General features: G+C 49.8%; 1 protein-coding gene across 1 annotated transcript in view; it reads left to right on the top strand.

Moving 5' to 3' along the window:
- COL15A1 (collagen type XV alpha 1 chain) overlaps positions 1 to 21,113 on the top strand; it is a 104,628-nt gene that overhangs the window by 28,836 nt on the left and 54,679 nt on the right. Inside the window, exons 3-7 of the mRNA XM_072727866.1 lie at positions 8,684 to 9,231; positions 10,788 to 10,862; positions 12,385 to 12,465; positions 17,079 to 17,226; positions 20,550 to 20,659. Of these exons, the coding sequence (XP_072583967.1) occupies positions 8,684 to 9,231; positions 10,788 to 10,862; positions 12,385 to 12,465; positions 17,079 to 17,226; positions 20,550 to 20,659 (962 nt within the window). The remainder of the gene's footprint in view (positions 1 to 8,683; positions 9,232 to 10,787; positions 10,863 to 12,384; positions 12,466 to 17,078; positions 17,227 to 20,549; positions 20,660 to 21,113) is intronic.

Genomic DNA, 21,113 nt, shown 5'->3' with positions numbered 1-21,113 from the left:
CCTGGGAGGAAAGTTGCACCCTGCAGTGACTGACTGTTCAGATTTTCCTCTGCTGGGTCCATCTCTAAAGCCTTCTGACGCCTCCTCCCTGTGCCCTCGGGAGGGGCCGCCCAGAGCTGTGCTCAGGAGCCTGAGCCAAAGACGTGGGGCACAGGGGCCTCTGTCCCCTTTCATCAGGCCATGGGCGCAGAGGGCCTGCTCCTGTGCTCAGCCCTGATTTGAGTATTTAGAGGAGGGATTGATGCTGCAGCTCTGTATATGGGGTGCAAGGAGGGCTCCCTTGTCTTGGAGTGCAGCTGAGCAGGGGCAGGAAGTGGGAAGGTGAGGCTCTTCCTAGATGATTTGGCTCAGAGAAGATGGAAATAGGGGGAATAGCATGAGCAGAGACAGAGACAGGGGAGAGGGGAGAATGAAGAGATGAAGCAGAGGGCGTCTTCACTGGAATTTTGACTTGATTCTGCCAGAACTAGGGAGCCATGGAAGGCCTCGGAGCTTGTAAGTAGCATGAATGGATGACTACTAACCAAGACACCTGGATCGTGAGCTTCCTGAGTGCCTGCATTCTTGCTTCAGCATCATATCCCCGGTGGCACACAAGCCAAATCTGGGGACTTTATAAATGTTATCAATTCATGGATTGGAAAAGTGGGTTGAAAAATCCCCATTGGAGATGAAGCTCTCTTTATGCATTAATGAAGTGAGAGATGAACACTGAAGTCAGAGTCAGCCCCAGGAGGTATTTCGAAGGCAGCGAAGCTACTTAGAATATGTCAGAGTGGCTGTGGCTCCAAGAGTCCATCTTGTCTAGCTCCTTGATGTGCACATGAGGAAACTGAGGTCAGGGATGGAGAACAGCTTGCCCAGGAGCACAGATGGAGTCAGAGGTGGAGCTGGGACTCAACTGAAGAGTCCTCCATCCCCCACCTGGGCCTCTCTTAGTGCCCCATGCTGTATCCATGCCCAGAGGGCTCCCTGGGACCTGGCACTGTGGGAATGGGAGGGAGTTTGGATCTCCAGGTGATGGATGAACATGCAGTGGGGTCCTTGGTAGAGGTGGGGCCCGAGCCTGATCCCACTAGCCTTAACCAGGGCCTCAGATCCTGAGCCTGACTTCCTGTGTGCTAAGCATTTTAGATGTATTATTTCACACAGCTGTCTATGGAGAATAGGTATCATTATCTGTGGAGAAGTGTGGGCCCTTCGTGGGAAGGGGCCCAGGTTCCCGAGGCCAGAGAGTTCCAGGATCAGCCCCTGTGAGCACTGCCCCCTCTGGGATTGCCTCCTCCTTCCCGATAGTGGGATGTCTTCCCACCAGCTGTGACCCCCACCCTCCCACTTCCCACCCAGCACAGAGCCATCCCAGGACAAGCCCGTGGACCAAGCCACTGGGCCTGTTTGTCTTGGCTCCCTGGCTTCTCTCCCCTCCCTGGTGGCCGCCTAAGCAGGTGGCCCTCCTGCAGAAGCCAAGGGGAAATGAGCCAGCAGGCCCAGGCGCAGCGCTGAGCAGGGGGTCACTCCAGGCCAGGGGTCGCTCCCCCCACACCACGCCACGGGACACTGCGTTTGGAGGGAGGTAGGGGTTGCTGGAGCAGAGCTGGGCTGACTCGGGCTTCCTGCAGATTGCAGTTGGCTCCCTCTCTGGCCAACCCAGTGGAAACAAGGCCTGTGGCCAGGCTCCTGCACACTCGTCTGCCCTCACACAGCTGGGGCCTGGGCAGCAGGAGGGCAGGGGACCGTTAGGGAAGGTTCTCTTTGCAGACTTTGCCTCTTGCTCAGCTTATACCTTGCAATCCAGTAGAATACCAGCTGCTATCATTTGCTGAGCATTGGCACTTCCCACCCTTTGTTTCCTCTGATTCCCCACATGTGAGATGAGCTGAATGTCCTCACATCACCGCTCAGTCATCCACCCAAAAGCTGCCGACTTGGTGGTAAATGGCAAAGGCTGGATCCGAACCCGGCTCCGTCCAATGCCAAGAATTCTCCTCTGCAGGTGGCTTCCTCTGCCCACTCTCCAGATGGCCGGCCAACCGCCTGTGCCCAGAGGGGCTGGGACAGCAGCGCAGAATTACACCTCCCCCTGTCCATCCTTACTCGCTGCTCATCTGCCACTTCCCAGCGGTGGCTTACAGTCACAGAACTCCCTCCCTGACCATCCTTTTCCTATCTATAAAACAAGGAGGTTGGATAGATTTGTGATTTTTGTTTTTTAAATGCAGGATTCTTTGGAGACTTAAAGGAATCCCAGAATTGCCACGTGGAAGCGCTGGGCTGGTTTAAGCAGGCTTCCTGGCCTCTCTGCCTCTGCCCCGGGGCCCCTGAACCCCCACCTGTCCCTGAAACCCTGGGGACACCACTTGGAAACCAGCCATGACTGGATGAGAGGCTCTGGCCCATTTACTCCCTATGGGGGGTGAGGTACTTTCTCCAGACTTGGAGCAGCCCACCAGAAAGGGGCTTGCCTTCTTCTCAGTAGGGGGGAGATTGGATGGGGATGGGGGGTGGGTAGAAGGGTGTAGAGCTTCACACTAGTACTGGGAAGAAGAAAGCAGGGCTGTCAGCAGGATGCTCTTGGTTTTATTTTGTTTTTATCTTTCAACCTGGAGGGGAGAAAAGAAATCTCAGTGGGGTGTTTGCTTTTATTTCTTTTTTCTTTTCTTTTCACTCTTTCTTTTGCCTTTCTTTTTCTATAGAGACAGGCCACATCTGAGTGAGGAAAAGCAAGGAGAGACGCTTTCATAATTTCTAAAAGGGGATGGGAGGAGTTAATGTCTTTAAAATATGTAAATGTCTTTTTTCACACCATGTATATGGTATAAGATTTCAAAAAGTACAAGAGTATCCAGAGAGAAGAAAGTCTCTCATTCCCCAGCCACCGACTCCCTTCCCTGGAGACAATCCTGAGTCCCAGTTTCTTATGTATCCTTCCAGAGGTATTCTGACATATATTTAAGCATCTATATATTTATATATGACATATGTATTAATATAAGTATTTCTAACAGATAGTGATTCTGCTCTGCACCCCTTTTTGAGTCTATTTTTACTTAATACATCTTGTTGATTGTTTCATATTAATACCTAAGGAATCACTCTTTTTAAAGGCTGCATGGTATATCAAAACTCATTATTTATTTAACCATTCCCGAGGATGGTCAGTTGGATACATTTTAAACAATACTGCAAGGAATATTCTTTTTTTTTTTTTTTTTGCAAGGAATATTCTTGTGCATGCATGCTCTCTATTTCACATATGTGACTTTGTCTGTTAAAAAAAAATCCATGAAGGTATAATTCCTGGATCAAAGAGCCCATGTTTATTGTGATTTTGAGAAATATTGTCAAAGTGCCTCCCACAGACATGATAGCAGTGTGTGGTCCCACCAGCAGTGTATGAAACCTCCTGTTTCCTCGCAGCCTTGCGTCTATTATCTGACGTTCTGATGTTTGCCAATCTGAGAGGGAAAATGGCATCTCTTCGTAGCCCTAACTTCTATTTCTTTCCTGAGTGAGGCATCTTTTCATATGTTTAAGAGCCATTTTAGATATTTTTTTCACGGTGGAAAGAATTTCCCTATTCTTTCCCCATTTTTCCATGGGGCTGTTGCTCTCCTGTTTATTCATCTGTTTTGTGTGTTAGGTAACTAGTTTGTTGTCTGTGATATATGTAGCAAATATTTCTGTCCAGTTTGGAATTTTATTCGACACCTGTTTGGGAACTTTTTGTTGCCATGCACAACTTGAAGAATTTCTGTGCAGTTAAATTTAAAGGATTGATCAACCTTTTCATTTATGCCTTCTGGGGTTTCTCATACTTAAAATTAATTCCTGTCTTAATGCAAGTCGAAAACTGGAGAGGGGAAACATTCGGTGGAAAATCAGTTCTGAGTTCGTAGCCAGCAGTCCCCTCCTTCCTTGAATCTCACCTTTACCTTTTGTAAAATGAGGGGTTTGACTTTAGTCATTCATTCATTCATTCATTCATTCATTCATTCATTCATCAGAACTAGGCTGGATACTGGGAACACAGAGATGAATGGTGTGGTCTGTTTTCCTAGTCTAACGGGGAGAGAGATAAAGTGACCCAAGGGTGACATGTGGTGTGCTATAAGGGCTGAGGGAGGATTCCAGTGTGTACTGAGAGGGCATCTAGTGCAGCCTCCTGAGGGGAGGAGGATGTGGGTGCAGGAGGTGAAAGAGGTGATTTCAGGGGAGGTGAGGCCGGGCCTGAGTCTTGAAGGATGAGAAGGAGTTCCTTTGACAAAGTAACTGGGTGGGGTGAGATGGGGTGGCTGGCATAGGGGACCGCACTTGCTCTAGAGCAGGGAGGAGCAGCCACAGCATGGGGCACTCCAGACACTATGTCAAGGCATGCTACAGAGTAGGCAGTGTGGCTGGGTCCCAACCACAGGACAGGAGGCAGTGGCCTGACACTGACCCTGTCCAAGGGAGGGCCCTGGGCTGGGTAGCCTTGGGAGGCTTCTCAGCAGGGCACCAATGTGATCAGATTCGCTCTTTTGTTGAGGAGGGGTAATTGTTTTCACTAAGACATTGTGACATATTTTCCATGACATGTTTTATAAACAATACTACAATGAGTATCTTTAAATATCACTTAGTTTATGAAGTAAACATTACCCCCCCCCCAAAAAAAAAACAGAAGAAGAAGAAGAAGAAGAAGAAGAAGAAGAAGAAGAAGAAGAAGAAATCATTATTGTTGAAAAGCCACAGAGGCTGCTCCCATAGCTCATCTTCCTGCCTCCCCTGAATGTTGGTCGGAATATGCTGCTGGTGGGCACAGTGGCGTCTTAAATGTTCTTACTACCAAAAAAGAAATGGTAGTTGGGTGATATTGGTGTTACCTAAAGATGTGGTGGTAATCATGTTGCAATACAGAAATAAATCCAATCCACATATTGTATATCTTAAACTTATACAATCGTATATATCACTGATGTCCCAATTTAAAAAATTAGCACAGTTGCTTCAGAGGACATTGTAGCAGCAGTCAGTGAAGTTGCAGGGGTGCATCCCCACATCGAGCAATCATTCCACCCGCCGGGTGAGCACGAGGAGATGTGTATGAGAAGCCCATAGCAGTAGAGTTTGAATAGTGATGAAAATCTCCCTTCCCATCAACAGAAAAGTGAGCCACTCTGTATGGCTTGTTGATACCGTAGAGTGTTATTGTGAAAGCGTAAGATCAGAGCCACATGTGTCAATAAAGATCAATCTTCAAAATGCAATGTTGAGTGGGAAAAAATTGTCAGAGGAGTCCACGTCAGTATACCAACCCTGATGCGAGGTTTAGAGACGTGCACAGTGGTCGCACCTTCCGTCACAGATGTACATGCTCATGTAGTAAACATATAAAGACAATGCATGGGAATATGTACCCCACACCCCACAGAGAGGCTGCCTTTGGGGTGTGGCCAGGGGACTAGGATTGGACAGTGCCCAAGAGCTTCTGCTGAATCAGTACTTTCTTAAGCAGAGTGCTGGCACATGCCTGTTCTTCATAATATTCTTCAGAAATGGTTTTAATAATATATTCTATTTAACTTAGTATTTCCCCAAATTATCATGTATTTCAGCATGTAATCCGTATACACGTGATTAATGAGATATTTTACATCCTTTTCTCAAAACTGAGTCTTTGAAATCCAGTTCATATTTTACATGTGAGGTGCACCTCAGTTGGGACGACCGTCATTTCAAGTGCTCAAAAGCCACACTTGGCTAATGGTTATCATACTGGACAGTGTGGGGTTAACGCACCTCTGTTAGGGACTGTATCAGGGGCCCTCTGAGATTCTTTTGAACCTGAAAGTTGAAGATGATAATAATGATGATGATGATGATGATGATGATGATGATGATTGCCACCATGACTGAGCATGTGCCAGCGCTTCATACTATTTAATCCTCTCATTCAATTATTCCTTTTTAAAATCATGGCTAAATGGGGTGCCTAGGTGGCTCGGTTGGTTAAGCATCTGCCTTTGGCTCAGGTCATGATCCCGGGGTCCTGGGATGGAGCCCCATCTTGGGTTCCCTGCTCAGCGGGACTCTGCTTCTCCCTCTGCCCCTTGCTCTCACTTGTGCTTTCTCTTTCTCTCTCAAATAAATTAAAATATTAAAATAAAATAAATGGCAAAACATAAATACACAAAATTGGCCATTTTAACATTTAATATGTGTCCCATTATTTATGGTGTTTGGTAGGTCTTAAGTATTTTGTACTAACTTTGTGACACATACACAGAGCAGCTAGCTGCTGACTTTGTGCAACCTTCTCTGTGGGTGCTGAGGGTGGGGCACTGGGGTCCAGGCATCTCTCTCTCCCATCCTTCAGGGACAGTTGAGCTCCTGGACCACCCAGAATTCAGTTGCACCCTCGTTCTGCTAAAGGATCATTGGCATGGGAGGCCAAGCAGGTTGAGCTCCCCCCAGAACCTCTGCAAGGGAGCCCCCATCTTGAGAGACTGAGGCAGTGAACCAGCCTGAGGTCAGACCAATCATGGCTTAAAAACATCTGCCACTTACTGTGTCATCTTGGAGAGTCACTCCATCTTCCCAAGCCTCAGTTCTTCATCTGCAGGATGGGAGAATGGAAGTTAATCCCCGGGGCTGTGGTGAGGACTAAGTAAAATCATGTATGAAAAACTTGGTCGTCTTTATTCTATATGGGGAACTCAAGGGCACAGAAGCAGCGTGTCCAGGCCCCCATCTTGGCCCTCCCCTTGTCAGCACAGTGGGGTCAATAACCCCTGTCCATCAACCACTTGGACTTGTTGAGTGGTTGTAATAAAAGGCAGGAGTTGGGGCACCTGGGTGGCTCAGTTGGTTAAGCATTTGCCTTTGACTCAAGTCATGATCCCAGGGTCCTGGGATTGAGCCCCGTGTCGGGCTCTCTGCTCAGAGGGGAGCCTGCTTCTTCCTCTCTCTCTCCCCCTACCTGCCATTCCACCTGCTTGTGCTCCCTCTCTGTCAAATAAATAAATAAATAAAATCTAAAAAAAAAAAAAAAAAAAAAAAAGGAAAGAGTAGTGAATGTTTATTGCGTTACCACCTTATTTACCAGGTTACACAGATGGTCTCACTCAATCATTTTCATGGGGCTCATATCATAGAGGAAAACATGGCCTTGCAATAGTGAAATGACTCACCCAAGGTCACACAGTTAATTAGTTGTTCAGCCAGACAGGGACAAGTTGGTAAACTGAAAGGCAGGCTTGATTTACTACATGGAGCTTTACTCCCAGTGCCCTTGAAGGCTTGGGTCTTCTCTGGACATAAACTCAAGTTCCCTGTGGTCACTCAGGCTCTCAAGGTCCTCTGACCTTTGGCTGTAACCCAGGCAGTCACCAGGGTCTGCTTTCCCCCTTGACCTCTGGGAAAGAACCCTGCTCGATTCTGACCCTCCCTCATCTCCTCATTGGGCTGAATCCTCGGGATCTGGCTTCACTTCTGAGGCCTAAGTGTCCTGTGTGTCCATTGTCCTGCCCTCAGGGGTCGGGTCCACCTGTCCCCAAGACCTGCCTTCCTGTCTCACTGCTGGCATCGTGGACATCTCCTCAGGAATGGGTGCACATCACACAAGGCAGCCCAGAGCCTGCTCCCAGGGCACCAGGAGCCGATCAAGGCTCCTTAGACTGGGGGCCTTTCCAGGCCACCACAATGGAACCGTAGGATTTCAGCTGGATAAGAGCTCAGACCCTGGGGTCAGATGCTCTGGCTTTGAACCCTGAGGGAACTTACCTTGGGCAAATTTCTTAATTTCTCCTTGAAGTCAAATGAAGCTAACGGTACTTCCCCTCCCAGAGTTATCATGAGGATGAAAAATGAGCTAATGTATGTGAAGAGTTTAGCGCAGGGCTCCACGCAGAAGGAGAACTCAGGGAATGTCCCTGTTGATGATGATGAGAATTGCAACAGCCCTGAAGTCTAGGAACACTTCACCTTGTCCCAGCTTCTCCCCATAACCCTGGGGGCACTTCAACAGTAGACCTCGTTCAAAACAAACCAACCTACCCAGTTTCATAGAGAGAAACGAGGAACAATCTGTAAGTTGATGGGAGAACTTTATATAGTCCTTGAATATTCTAGGAAATACTTTAAAATGTTTTCCAAACTGCAGTCAGGACTTTTTAGTGGGTAATGAAATTAATTGAGTGGGTCATTGCCAACATGCTTTTAATTATTCTATTTATTTATTTGAGAGGGGAGGGGCAGAGAGAGAGGGAGAGAGTCCTAAGCATCTCCCTCTTGAGCACAGAGCCCAGCTTGGGGCTCAGTGTCGTGAGGCTGAGCCAAAACCAAAAGTCAGACGTCTGCTCAACTGACTGACCCACCCAGGCGCCCCTCCAGCATGCTTTTAATAAAAGAGGAAAAGAATTCCCCAAAGGAAAATTTCGGAGCGCCTGGTGAGTATTGAAAGTAAATAATGTTTTATGAAACATTGTTCCGGGGTTACAGATATGTTTATTGAAACGGGCCTATTGGGTTGCAATATAAATGCATTTCTTATTGTGGGTCATTGTCAAAAAAGTTTGTAAACCAGTAAGGAAGGAACTACAGGGAGGTTTCTGAGGGATCCCATTTCCCCCTTTTTTTTTCCTCCCCATTTTCAAGCATTGTGGAATATATGTGTGAGGCATGGCCTCTGTCTCCTTCCCTGCAGAGTCGGCTTCCCAGGGCCCCCTGGACCTCACGGAGCTCATCGGCGTCCCGCTGCCCTCATCTGTGTCCTTTGTCACGGGCTATGGTGGCTTCCCAGCCTACAGCTTCGGGCCTGGTGCCAACGTCGGCCGCCCAGCCAGGACCCTCATCCCACCCACCTTCTTCAGGGACTTCGCCATCAGCGTCACAGTGAAGCCCAGCAGTGCCAGCGGTGGGGTGCTCTTTGCTATCACCGATGCCTTCCAGAAGGTCATCTACCTGGGCCTGCGGCTCTCGGGCGTGGAGGATGGTGGCCAGCGGGTCATCCTCTACTACACGGAGCCAGGCTCCCACGTGTCCCATGAGGCTGCTGCCTTCCTGGTGCCTGTGATGACCCACCGGTGGAACCGCTTTGCGGTGATCGTCCAGGGCGAGGAGGTGACCCTCCTCATGGACTGTGAAGAGCACAGCCACATCTCCTTCCAGCGGTCCTCCCGGGCCTTGGCTTTCGAGCCCAGTGCAGGGATCTTCGTGGGCAATGCAGGAGCCACGGGGCTGGAGAGATTCACCGTGAGTCTAAGCTCTGTGGATCCGGGAGGCCGCTGGACACTGTGCAAGAAACACAAGCCATTGTTTTTGTTATTATTTTATTCTTTCTTTTTTAAATATTTTATTTATTTATTCATGAGAGACACACACACACACAGAGGCAGAGACACAGGCAGAGGAAGAAGCAGGCTCCATACAGGGAGCCCGATGCGGGACTTGATCCTGGGACCCCAGGATCACTCCCTGAGCCGAAGGCAGACACTCAACCACTGAGCCACCCACGGATCCCTCATTATTTTATTCTTAAAGCCTCAAAGAGGAAGGCATGTGTGGTGGGATGAACACTAGTCCCAGAACCCAAAACCTAGATTCCAGTCCTATGTTTGCAATTTATTCTGATGACTCCAGAGCATGGATTCTCTGATCCTCTCTGGGTTTTCTTATCTGTACACAAGGATGAGAAAGTCTGCACCATGGAGTGGTAGAGTCAAGTGGGATGGCCTGAGGGAAAGCTCTCTGTGCATTTTCAGGCATTTATAAAAGGAGGATAGTTTATTATTTTTTCAGTGATCTTACCTTGGGAGAGGAGTGCCAGGTGCATTTAATTTTTGCCAAGGTAGAGGAAGCTAGAATGCCAGAGTGAAAGGTAGTTTCTCTCTCTCCTTTTGGACAATATTCTCTGAAAAAATAGCAGAAAATTGCCCTGTCAAACAGGCTTTATTTTTTTTTAAGATTTAAAAAATTATATTTATTCATGAGACACAAGAGAGAGGCAGAGACACAGGCAGAGGGAGAAGCAGGTTCCTTGTGGGGAGCCTGATATGGGACTTGATCCCGGGTCTCCAGGTTCACGCCCTGGGCCAAAGGCAGGCACCCAACCGCTGAGCCAACAGGTGTCCCAAAAGAGGCTTTTATGCATAAGCCATTCTAAGAAATTCCCTCTTATTGCAGTTATGCATCCAGTCAGCACACATACTCGTACCTTACCTAACCGGTACTAGATGGTACCATGGGGCAGAGTTTGGGTTTATTTGTAGTTTAGTGGGAGACGGTGAGTGAATCTGAAGAAGTTAAAATCCAATTACAGTTTTTTAACACTCACTTTGGGAGCATCATGGAAAACCAACTGTCAGGGTGGAGAGAGGAGGCAGGAGTGGAGGCAGGGAGGCTGGCTGGTCTTTCTTCTTCACACGAGGGCTTCTGGCCAAGAAGCTTCGAGCTATGGGGGAAAGACACTTTCTGGGTGAGGGAGACGGACGTGCATCTTAGGGCCTGTCACCAACAGGCTAGGGATCTGGATCCAGTTAGGGGGCTTCTGTGTTAGCCTGTGCTCTGAACACAGTACTCCCCTGGGGCTTCTGCAGCTAGTGGAGCTCATATTATATTGGCCCAAGGAGAGTCCCCCTAAATGAGGTGGGCCGAGAGGTGGCTTATCCTGTTGTCATGGCCACACACAGCACATTCTCACACCTGTCCTTTCACTCAGTGGCATGGTCTCTGTTACAAGAACAATCATGTTTGCCACTAGTGGTCTTAGATGTGCAAGCAGTGGCTTCTGACCTTGTGCTTTTCCCCAGGGCTCCATACAGCAGCTCACCATCCACCCTGACCCCAGGACCCCCGAGGAGATGTGTGAAGCTGAAGAATCCTCGGTGAGCCCCCATCTCCCCTGCCCCTGCCCCCACCCCTAGCCACCAGTTGACCAGGGAGGGCTGGACACCCAGGCAATTCCTCTTCCCCAACGTCATGGAGTCTCTAAAATCTCTAGACTTGTCAAGCACTGCCTCAAGTCCTATTTTGAGTTTTTGGGCTCAGTTTATTTTTTTAAGAACTTCAGCCATGTCTTTTGTGGGGGTTGGGGTGGGTTGTATTTATTTTGGGGTGTTAGGTTCTTCTGTGGCTGTGGCAGTCAGTGGCCTGGTTTCTAGACTTCCTGCCAAGAAAGGGTGTCAGGATTCTAAAATCAAAGTTAAAACTCTAAGACATGAGTGTAAATTCCTATAAAAACGGGCCTAAATTTAGCTTTTATGCTTGGCAAATGAATCAGTTCCTAAGTTGGGGATGGAGTGGTAGGCAGGGAAAAAAGATGGGTCCTTCCATGCCCCCCCCCTTCCCTGCTGTCTCCCTCCTTCCCCCGAGGACCTACTGAGTCCCTGCTAGGTGACAGACCTGGGGGATGCTGGAAATAATGAGATACATCGGCAGCTGTCTCTCCTCAAGCTGCTCTCACACACTTAACAAGCCTGAAGGCAGTGACAGAGCTGGGGGTGACCGGAACCTGGGAAGCCCTCAAACCCAAGCTCTCCGGGTTGGGTGGGGGCACGAAGGTGAAAGAGTAGGTGAGAGAGGAGCTGATGCTTGACCAATGACACACAAGTCTCAGCTGGGGATGAGGAGGAAAAGGCCTTTCTGGTAGAAGCCATAGCGTGATGCAGAAAGTCAGAGGCGAGCATGGTGTGGCGTATTCCTAGAACTTCTCTTTCTCTTTGGGGGATGTCAACCCCAAAGTACAGCATAAGCTGATTTCATTCATCTAGAAAAAAATGCTGCCAATTTAGTGGGAAAGCTCTTTGGGGGTGGAATTTGGCTCTGCAAGTACGTTTGCACTCCCCAAGGCCATAACCCTGGCCTGCCGTTCCTTTAAAGCTGGGAGAAGGGACACCTTACATATATCATCCCCTGCTCTCTGCCCTGCTGTTAGCACTGGAAAAGTAGAGGCCGCCCAAGAGTCCAAGAATAAGGTATTATTTACAAAATGATGGTGGCCCCCAGGCTCTCTGGCTGACATCAGAAGGCTAATTATGAAAATAAGGTAGCAATGGGAAGACATTCTCCAAATGTCACAGTTCTCCAGCGTAACATTCTGGTGACAGCCATGCAAATGGAAGTGCCTTTGGCAGAGGTTGAAAGGGCCCTGGACAAGATGAAAGTAGGTATGTTCGAGAGACTGTGCGTTGACTACATGAGCAATTAAATATGGAAGGAACAGTGAAAAGAATAGCCAAGCCTGAGCACTGTACAGTGCTCTCTCTGGCTCTGTCCGTCTCCTCCTTTCGCACATGCACACGTGCACGCACGCACACACACAGTTTCTCCAAAGGAGTCACCGTCTGTGACCGTCCCACTTGTCAACTGCTGCTCTCCCTCTGCCGGGCATGATTTGTCTCCACACAGGCGTCAGGAGAGAGCAGCGGGCTTCAGGAGCCAGAGGGAGTAGCTGAGATCTTAGAAGCTGTCACCTACACTCAAGCCCCGGTGAGTACTGGCTGCCTCGCCGCACCTTCTTGGTCAGCTTTTAGGGGCCGGGCGTTAATAGAGAGGGCCCCGGGCTCTGGGTCTGACGTCTCTTTTCTTAGATCTGTGACTTTAATTGTGGGCTCACCTGGGAAGGTCAGGAAAGTCCTGGCCAAGGTATTTTGCCAAATTCCCAGTGCAGTGAAATGCCAGTTATCTCTAGGCCACAAGAGGACCTTGTGCCGTGGCCGCAAGAGCACCGTCCAAAGGCAGGCGTGCTCCACTCCCTCCCAGCTCTGTGAGCTTAGGTGACTTACTCAGCCTCTCTGAGCCTCAGCTCCTCTTCCATAAAATGCTAATCAGAGTCCTCTCTCAAGGAGGTGTTGGGAGGGTCAGATGAAGCAGTGCAGGGGCAGGTCTCAGCCCAGTGTCTGGCACGAGGGAAGTGGTGCCGCCGAATGGTGGCTGGTGTCGCATTTGCTCAGGGCTCTGGGCTGTGGGAAAGAAGGCACGGCCCCCACTCCTGTGAGATGCAGAGTCTTCCCAGGAGCTCCCTTCTGGCCCCATGGGAAAGGCTGCCATCCTCGCAGTGGTTGGGGCCTCCTCCCTCCTGGGAATGTACTCTGTGGCCCAGACAAGGAAGTGGTTTTGAAAGCACTGAGTCAGACCATGGGGACAGCAGGAACCCATTTTTAATGAAGACAGCAATGTCTGAGTCATTGAACACAGAAGCCCAGCAATCTCCTTGACTGGTCTGGCACATTCTACAGACTTATCCCTGATAAAAGAAAGCAAGGAGATGGATATAGGGCAGAGGCTATAGAGTATAGATCTCTGGTGACAGAGGTTTGGGTGGAGCAGAATGGAACCTCAGTCTGTTAGTGCTGGGGGGACTTAAAGGTCCCCGCTTTCTGTACAGAGATTTATGGAAAACTGCCCTTTGGACAGATGGGCAAATTGAGGCCCAGGCAGGGGAACAGAGTGGCCCTTGGGTACCTGGGTGGAGCTAAAGCTAGAGCATGAGCCCCCTGACGCCCCATCCAGGGCTCAGGCCACAGCCTCGTGCTTCTGGCCTCAGGGTGCTGCAGAGGCTCCTCCCCAGGACCACAGCCAGTTCGAGGGCAGCTGAGATGGAAGAGGCAAGGGTCTAAGGTGGCCTAGATGGTGATGGGGCTGTGGCTGCTCTCGGCAGTGTCGTAACCCTATGTGCCACAGCTCTTGGCCACCCCATTGGCATGTCCAGGGCACGTGCAGCAGGGCCTAGAGTGGTGGTTCCTTCTAGCCTGATGCGCTGCCCCCGCAGTGCCCCAGTTCACAGCTCGGCGTGAGGCCAGCTCAGGCAGAGATGCCAGTAACACATGGTGGCCCCGCAAGAGGAACGGAAAAGGGGAGTGAGGGTTTGAGAACATGAGATGATCATGGCAGCAGGGACCACCCAGGGAGGGCTTCCTGGTGGAGGAGGCATTGAAGCTGGGCAGCTCTGGACAGGGGTAGAGAAAAGGAAGGGATGGAAGAGAACCAGCACTTCTCCATACCCACTGTGGGCCTGATGCTTGCATATACGTGACTTAATTCAATCCTTGCAACAACCTTGCAAGGGAGGTGGTGGCAGATGCTCAGGGAACAGGGTGGCTTTGCCAGGGTCAGGCAGTGGTGGAGTCAGGACCTCGGGCCACAGTGCCACAGGCGCGGGGCAGGTGTCTGAGCACGCTGCCGTCAGGAGGAGGTAAGGACTACATCCTTCTGGTGTCTGGAGAAGAGAAGAGTGATCTGAGGGACTTGGTGGTCCCTGGGCCCCCTCCCTCCTTGGACACTTTACTTCCTAGACTTCCCAGCCGCACTGTCCTCCGTGGCGTTAAGAGAACCGGTGCCCATCAGAGTCCCACCCGGTGTGGCTCAGCTCTCCACTTGCTGGTTGTTGGCTGGGCGTCAGTAACTTCCTCCTCCTCCGTTGAGGGGGCTGGTGCGGGTTACGTGGCCCCCGTGAAACATGGGTGGTGGGCGTCGCTCTCCACTGATAAGATTATTGCCCTAGAGCGCCCTGTTCTGCTGGGGGCCCCCTTCCCAGCACCTGCTTCCTGGTTGGCTGGCGACTGGGGCTGCTGGGCATGCCAAACCCCTGTGGTTGCCCGTAGTCCTTAACAGAATTCTCTCTGGCCTGTGGGTGCTGATGCTAACTTGTCTGTTCCTGGCATCTGAGTCTCGTTGTTCGCTGCCTCCCTGCGTGGCTCCTGCAGAGCAGCACTTCCTTTGCTGTTTCCCGGGGAGGGCTCCAGGGCTCTGTCTCTCATGTCACCACCTCCCGGGAGGGCTCCAGCTCCCCTCCAGGGCCACCCCTCCAGGACGGGGGAATTCCCCTCTTCTCTCAGATGTTCCCCTCTCATCTCTGTCTGGCTTCTCTCTTGGAATGAATCTCACTTCCCTGTCCTCGCCCCTTCCAACCTGCCACTCTGCAAGACACAAGCCATGACCAGCGGCGAACTGAATCATGGGCTGCCGGAGCAGTCAGGGACTTAAAAAGCCAGCCCTCCTCACCTCTTTCCCCATTTAGGGCAGGAGTCCCTGCCACCGCATGCTTCCCCCTAAGTCAGCTTCTGTTGACACACCTTTCCATTTCTGGAAAGTTCTATCGTGCTCAGTTAGAATTAATGTCCCTGTGGTTCCCAGGCCTGGCTGTGCATCAAAATCGCGTGTGTGTCTTGGCGGGAGGTGGTGGTGGGGGGAGATCGGTGCGGGGACAGTTGCCTCTGGGCTGTGTACCTGGACATTCAGATTCAGGAGGGCTGGAGTGAGGCCCAAGAAAGTGCACTTGCAAAAGCTCTGCAGGTGATTCGGATCCGCAGCCAGGGCCTCTTTTCCAGCCACACCTAAATGCTCACAGTTTTCCCAGACTCTGTAAACATTTGTAACTCCTTCACCCAGGCCTTGGCCTCGGTGGTCTGTTTGCCTGGAGGGCCCTTTCCGCACCCCCCCCCCCAGTACAACAATTTAAGGCCTTCATTTCTGTATCCCTGAGGATCAGCTAAGGACACGGCACACAGTAGGGCCTCAGGAAGTACGTGTGGAATGAAGAATTCTGTTTGTGAATGAGAGAGAGGCTCAGCAAGCCTCTACACCTTTGATACAAAGTCTTGAGACTCGGTAGTCCCATTTTGTCATAGACACCCAGGTTCCGCATCCACACTAACCCCTGAAAACCAACAGCCACCTGTTGGAGGCAGGACACCTGACCCTAACCACCAAGGGTCAGCTTACCTGATTCATGCTCTGCCTCGAAGCGCAGTTGGTAGCTGACTTCTTGGGAGTTTGACAAACCAGGGTTTTGGCCGACAGGCTGGAGTCCGTGATTTCACGTAACAGGACCGTTGCCGTCTTGAACAGAGCTCAGCCCATTGTTACGTGCGCTCTGGTTTCCCATACCCCTGCCTGCCCTGCCTGCCTGCCTGATCCCAAAGCTCAAACCCCTTACAAAGCAGCTTCGCTTCCAGCGACCAGCAGGGACGCCATCAGAGAACCACAGCAGAGTGCCCCCCTGCTCCTCGAAGGGAGAGGAGAGGAACTGCCTAGGGCAGAGCTCACACCACCCGGCTGGGGCCCCCCTGCAGCTGGGGAGAAGCAGGGGAGCGTGCTTGGGAGTTCTTCACAGCCCGCTGGTGGTGGGGCCTGCTCTCTTTCTCCCACCGCCCACCCTCCCCGATTCCTGCCTCCCTGGGATTTTACTGTGCAGCCTCCCAGTTTCTTTCTTTTCTTTTTTTTTTTTAAAGACTATTTATTTATTCATGAGAGTCACAGAGAGAGAGGCAGAGACAGAGGCAGAGGGAGAAGCAGGCTCCCTGCAGGGAGCCCAACGTGGGACTCGATCCCAGGACTCCAGGATCACACCCTGGGCCAAAGGCAGGCGCTCATCTGCTGATCCACCCAGGCGTCCCAGCCTCCCAGTTTCTTGACCTAAACTCAACTCTCAACCCTCAAATCCACGCTCTCATTGGTGCCAGGCTGAACTCCCCAATGCATACACTTCTCTTGAGCCTAATACCCATGAGCACCCCAGGTGCAAGGTCAGACTTCTCATCATAGAACTGAGCTCTCTGCTCTCTGCCTCCCCTGGCTACGTCCACCTGCTTCCCTCCCTGAGCCCTCGAACCCTCGCCAGGCATAGGTAAGCCAGGTCCTAACAGTGCTGTGTCCTTTCTTACCTGGAGCCTCCCTCCATCCCTGTCTTCTGAAACTCTCCTCATTCTTTAAGGCCCAACTTCTTGGAGACTTTCATTCCTGCTTCTGCCCTGGAGATTTTACAGTACAATAACCTACATTTTATTTTTAATACATAAATATTCTGTGTTTGTTACTGGAAAAACTGCAATTGTGGATGAACGAAAAAAGATAAAACAATCACCTTTAATACCAACACCCAGGGAAAAGCACTGTGGAGGTGCTGCTCTTTCTCAAGTACCTTTTTCAGGTCCTGGGAGGGTCAGTGATTGCCTACATATACAATAGGCAGGTCCAGATATTTTTCTGGGTTTGTTTAGCACGTCGTGGATATATTATTTCCTCCAGTGAAAATCACTGCCATTTTTTTCCTGCTTCCCTCCTAAGTAAATCCTTTTGGGTTTTGTTTTTCCTCCCTTCAGTCTAAAGAAGCAAAAGTTGAACCCATAAACGCACCTCCAACTCCATCCCCTCCTTCTGACGACACAGAACTTTCTGGTGAGCCCGTACCCGAGGGGACTGCGGAAACCGGCAACTTGAGTGTCAGCCTGCATAGCAGCCCAGAGCAAGGCAAGTCCCTGTTGCGCCTTCATACACGATGGTCTTCTGTGAAGCGATTGCTGTGTGCCCAGCCTGGGGGATGTATGCCACATGGAGCATCTCATTTAACCTTCCCCTCAGCCCTTCGAGGAAGGAATTATAACCATCCTCACTTTATAGACAAGATGGGGAAATCAAGTCACAGAGAAGGGAGGTCACCTAGCTGAGGCTCTTTGGCTTGTAAATGGCAGAGCTGCATTTGAACTTGGATACTTGAACTTTTAACCCCTAGACTCTGGAAAGGCCCAAGTTCCAACAGAAAAGCTTGCAGGAATTGTTGCTCTTTATTAAATACCTACTGCGTGCCAAGTGTTCACATACTCCATCTACAATCTTGGAAGTACCTCTCCCGGTTGGTTTTATTGGCCAGTATTTTATGGGTAGAAAACCTGATACTTGAAAAGGTAAGTGATATGCCCACAGCCATGGCTCATGCCCGTGCTCAGATGGCTAGTGAGTAGTGGGACTGACCCAGTGTCCAGGCCTGATTCCAGAATCCCCATCCTTTCCAGCTTCAGCCACAAACTCCTGACTCTCAGAGAATAGGATCAGGTCATCTAAACTCCTACGTGGCACACGTGAGACACTGGTGGCCAGAGAGGGGCAGGCACCCAGTAGGTCAGTGGCAGGCCCTGGGGGAGTGCTGGTCTCCTGGCTCCCCATCCAGGGCTCTTGCTCCTGACCCTTGTCATTCTGCAGTGTGCAGAGAACACTGGTCAAAACCCAGAATCTGATGTGATCCCCTAGGCGGCTGCCTGACAGGTACCCAAGGCCTGAAATTTCTGAACTATATCAGAGGGGCGGCTGCTTCAGGCTGAGGTTACTGCTTGTGCCAGAGCACCAACATGCAGGGCAAAAAAACAAGGGCAAAAGCCCACTCAGACTGCCTGTAGGAAAGATTGGTTGGGCGAATTGTATTTCATTTTTATGTTGAGCTCCAATATTGGTGATGCAGAGGATTGAATGATCCAGGGACGGGTTTGTGGTATACTCCACAAAAAAAGTGGATTTCAACACTGCATGTATGCTGTAACCCTCATTTTGAATATATTTTTATATCTATTTATGTATAAGCATGTAGAGCAGGGTGTGTGCGTGCGTGTGTTAGAGTAATAGACAACAAAATGTTATAAGTAGTTATCTGGGTGGTAGGATTGTGGGTGGTTTTCCTTTCTTCTGTGTTTGACAAGCCTTCTGCAATCATACGCCTCATTCTTCTTTTTACTGCTTCCATCAGTAAATGCATGTTATTTTAACATCTAAAGTGGGAAGTCTCTGGGTGAGAGAAGGTATACAGTACTGAATAGGAAAAAATTTGTATGATAATTTAATAAAGTCATAATAACAACCGCGGAGTCAGGGTGTTGCCGTGGAAGACCTGGGACGGAGCAGACGGTTTGGGCAGCAGCTCTACTCAGCCACCTATTTGCTCTTAAGGCCTGGCACACGTTGCTTAACATTTCCAAGCTTCAGATTCTTTAACTGCCCCCTGGGAGTGTTCACAGTCCCCACCTCCCAGGTAGTTTAGAGGATTGGACCCAGCCAGGGATGTGGAAGTGGTTTATGAATCGGGAATGCTGTTCTCCTGAGTGGAATTAGGATCTCTAAAGAGGGGCAAGGAGCCAGCAAGGGCTGCAGGGCCGAGCAAGGGCCTCTCCTTAGGCTGGGGGTGGGGAGTGGGGGTGCGTGTGAGTGCAAAGGAGGTGGGAGCCAATGCAGACTGGGACGCAGATCTAAGCACCTCTCTCCTCTGTTCCTTGGAATCAGCCAGATTCCTTTACAGGCAGAGAAGAGGCCAAATGGAAACAACAGAGCTTGCTGTTCTTTTGAGTAGACAGCCCAGATAGTGAGGAGAAAGGGGCCTGAACCCTGAGCCCTGTGCCCGTCTAGGCAAAGCTACCTAGTAGTTTTATTCCAAGCTTTCCTGAGATTGTCTTGGCCCAGGGCACCCCCACCCCACACCTCCAACTTAACATCCTCCAAGGAGTGGGGACTCAGGGCATTGGGGTCTGGCCTGCTGCTTGCACAGCACCCCCTGGTGGCCAGATCTGGGAGGACGAGAGAGAAGAGAGAGAAGAGAAGATGTGGGTGGGCCATAGCTCAGCACCTCCCCCTGCCCACACTGTTCTCACCAGGGGACATGCCTAGCACAGCACACGTGGATGTGGGAACAGGGCGACCTGGCTTCGAGGCCCCTTCCAGTCACTAGCTTTCTGTGGGACCTGTTTGTCTTCAGCAAAATGGGGTTAATCATCATAAAGTGTTAATGTGCACACCAGAGCAGCACAGGCATGCCATGGGGTGATAGTGGGCAGATGGAAAACGTGGGATTCCTGTCCGGGCTCTGCTCCCCCGGTGGTGGAAGGTCCTTGCAGGTAGGACAGATGGGCTAGCAGGAGGATCAAATGAGGCACCTCATGGGACATGCTTAGCCTGGGGCCCAGCCCATGACAGGCATACATTCATATTAGCATAATTATTTCTTCTTCTTCTTCTTCTTCTTCTTCTTCTTCTTCTTCTTCTTCTTCTTCTTCTTCTTCTTCTTCTTCTCTTTTGCTTTAGGAATCTACTTGTTTTTTAAATTGCAAAAGAGATATGTACTTGTGGTAACAGTTCAATCAATGCAGAGTCCTATGAACCCTCCAAAATTTTCTTTCCTATCCTCTGGAGGAAACCAGTATTAAGCAGTGTGGCTTAGCCAACCTTGTGTGGTTTATCTGCACACACACACATACGTATCTATGTATTACATGTTATTTAATAACTGTATTAGTTATATAATGAAGGTTATATATATATATAATAATGATAAAACATGTATATTCATATTGTCTTTTTCACTTAACACACATAGAACCACACTGACAGTGAGCATTTATCAATTGCTAACTATATTTATTGCTAACTGTATTGACGGGCTATCCTCAGTGCTTTTTTTGTATTAACTTATTTAATCCTCGTAGCACATAATCTTCCAAGCAACCTTGTGAAATAGGAATTGTTGCTCCTGACTTATAGACGAGGAACTTGAGGCCCAGGTTGAATGACTTGCCACAGATCACGTTCCTAGGAAGTGGCAAAGCAGGGTTCCCACCCCACAGTTGGTGCCAGCATCTGTGATTAAAGGACAGGGTAATAATCCCCCTCAACATCTGTTTTTCTGCAACTTGGTTTTTTCTCCTCTTAATCCTATATTATGGACATCTTTTCAAGTTAATAAGTAAAGAGGTGCTTCATTGTTTTTTCAAGATTACAAAAGGCAGTTGTTAATTCCAGAATGCCTGCTTCCGTAGGGTCTGGTGAAGTCCTGAATGACACACTGGAGGAAGTTCATACTGTGGACGGTGCCCCCATTACAGATGTTGGCTCGGGGGATGGGGCCTTCATTCATGTCACTGAGGAGGTGAGTGAATGGTAGATTTCATTTGCTGAGTCAGTAGTAAATTGGTTGCTTATTTCAGGCTTGATGGTGACTTGTATTGGGCACGATAAAGAATCAAGAGGGTTTTAGTTGTTGGTACGGAGGAGGGGAGACCCAGGGCCCAGGAGGCTCTCCAGGGATGCCCCAGGACAGGGAGAGGAGATGCAGCATGAGCTAGTCCTCATACCTGCCTAGAAATGAGTCCTGGGTCCTCATTGTGGTACCCACCTCCCTCCTGCTCATTTGTGAAGATACACAGCCTTTTCCTTTGGAGCTCCTTGAAGACAGAATCAGATTGATTGCATATGTGTCCACTCCATTGTCGTGTAATTGGCTTTTATACCCACAAAGCCACTTTTTAAAAATGCTAGACACAATGAGGTGTGAAATTGAAGCAAATGTATTTTTTGCACAACAACCTCTGCTAAAAACTCAC

The sequence above is a fragment of the Vulpes vulpes genome, chromosome 12, assembly GCF_048418805.1.
Source record: "Vulpes vulpes isolate BD-2025 chromosome 12, VulVul3, whole genome shotgun sequence".
Taxonomy (NCBI): Eukaryota; Metazoa; Chordata; class Mammalia; order Carnivora; family Canidae; genus Vulpes; species Vulpes vulpes.
The sequence above is the reverse complement of the archived record's forward strand: the minus strand, read 5'-3'. Positions and strand labels throughout refer to the sequence as shown.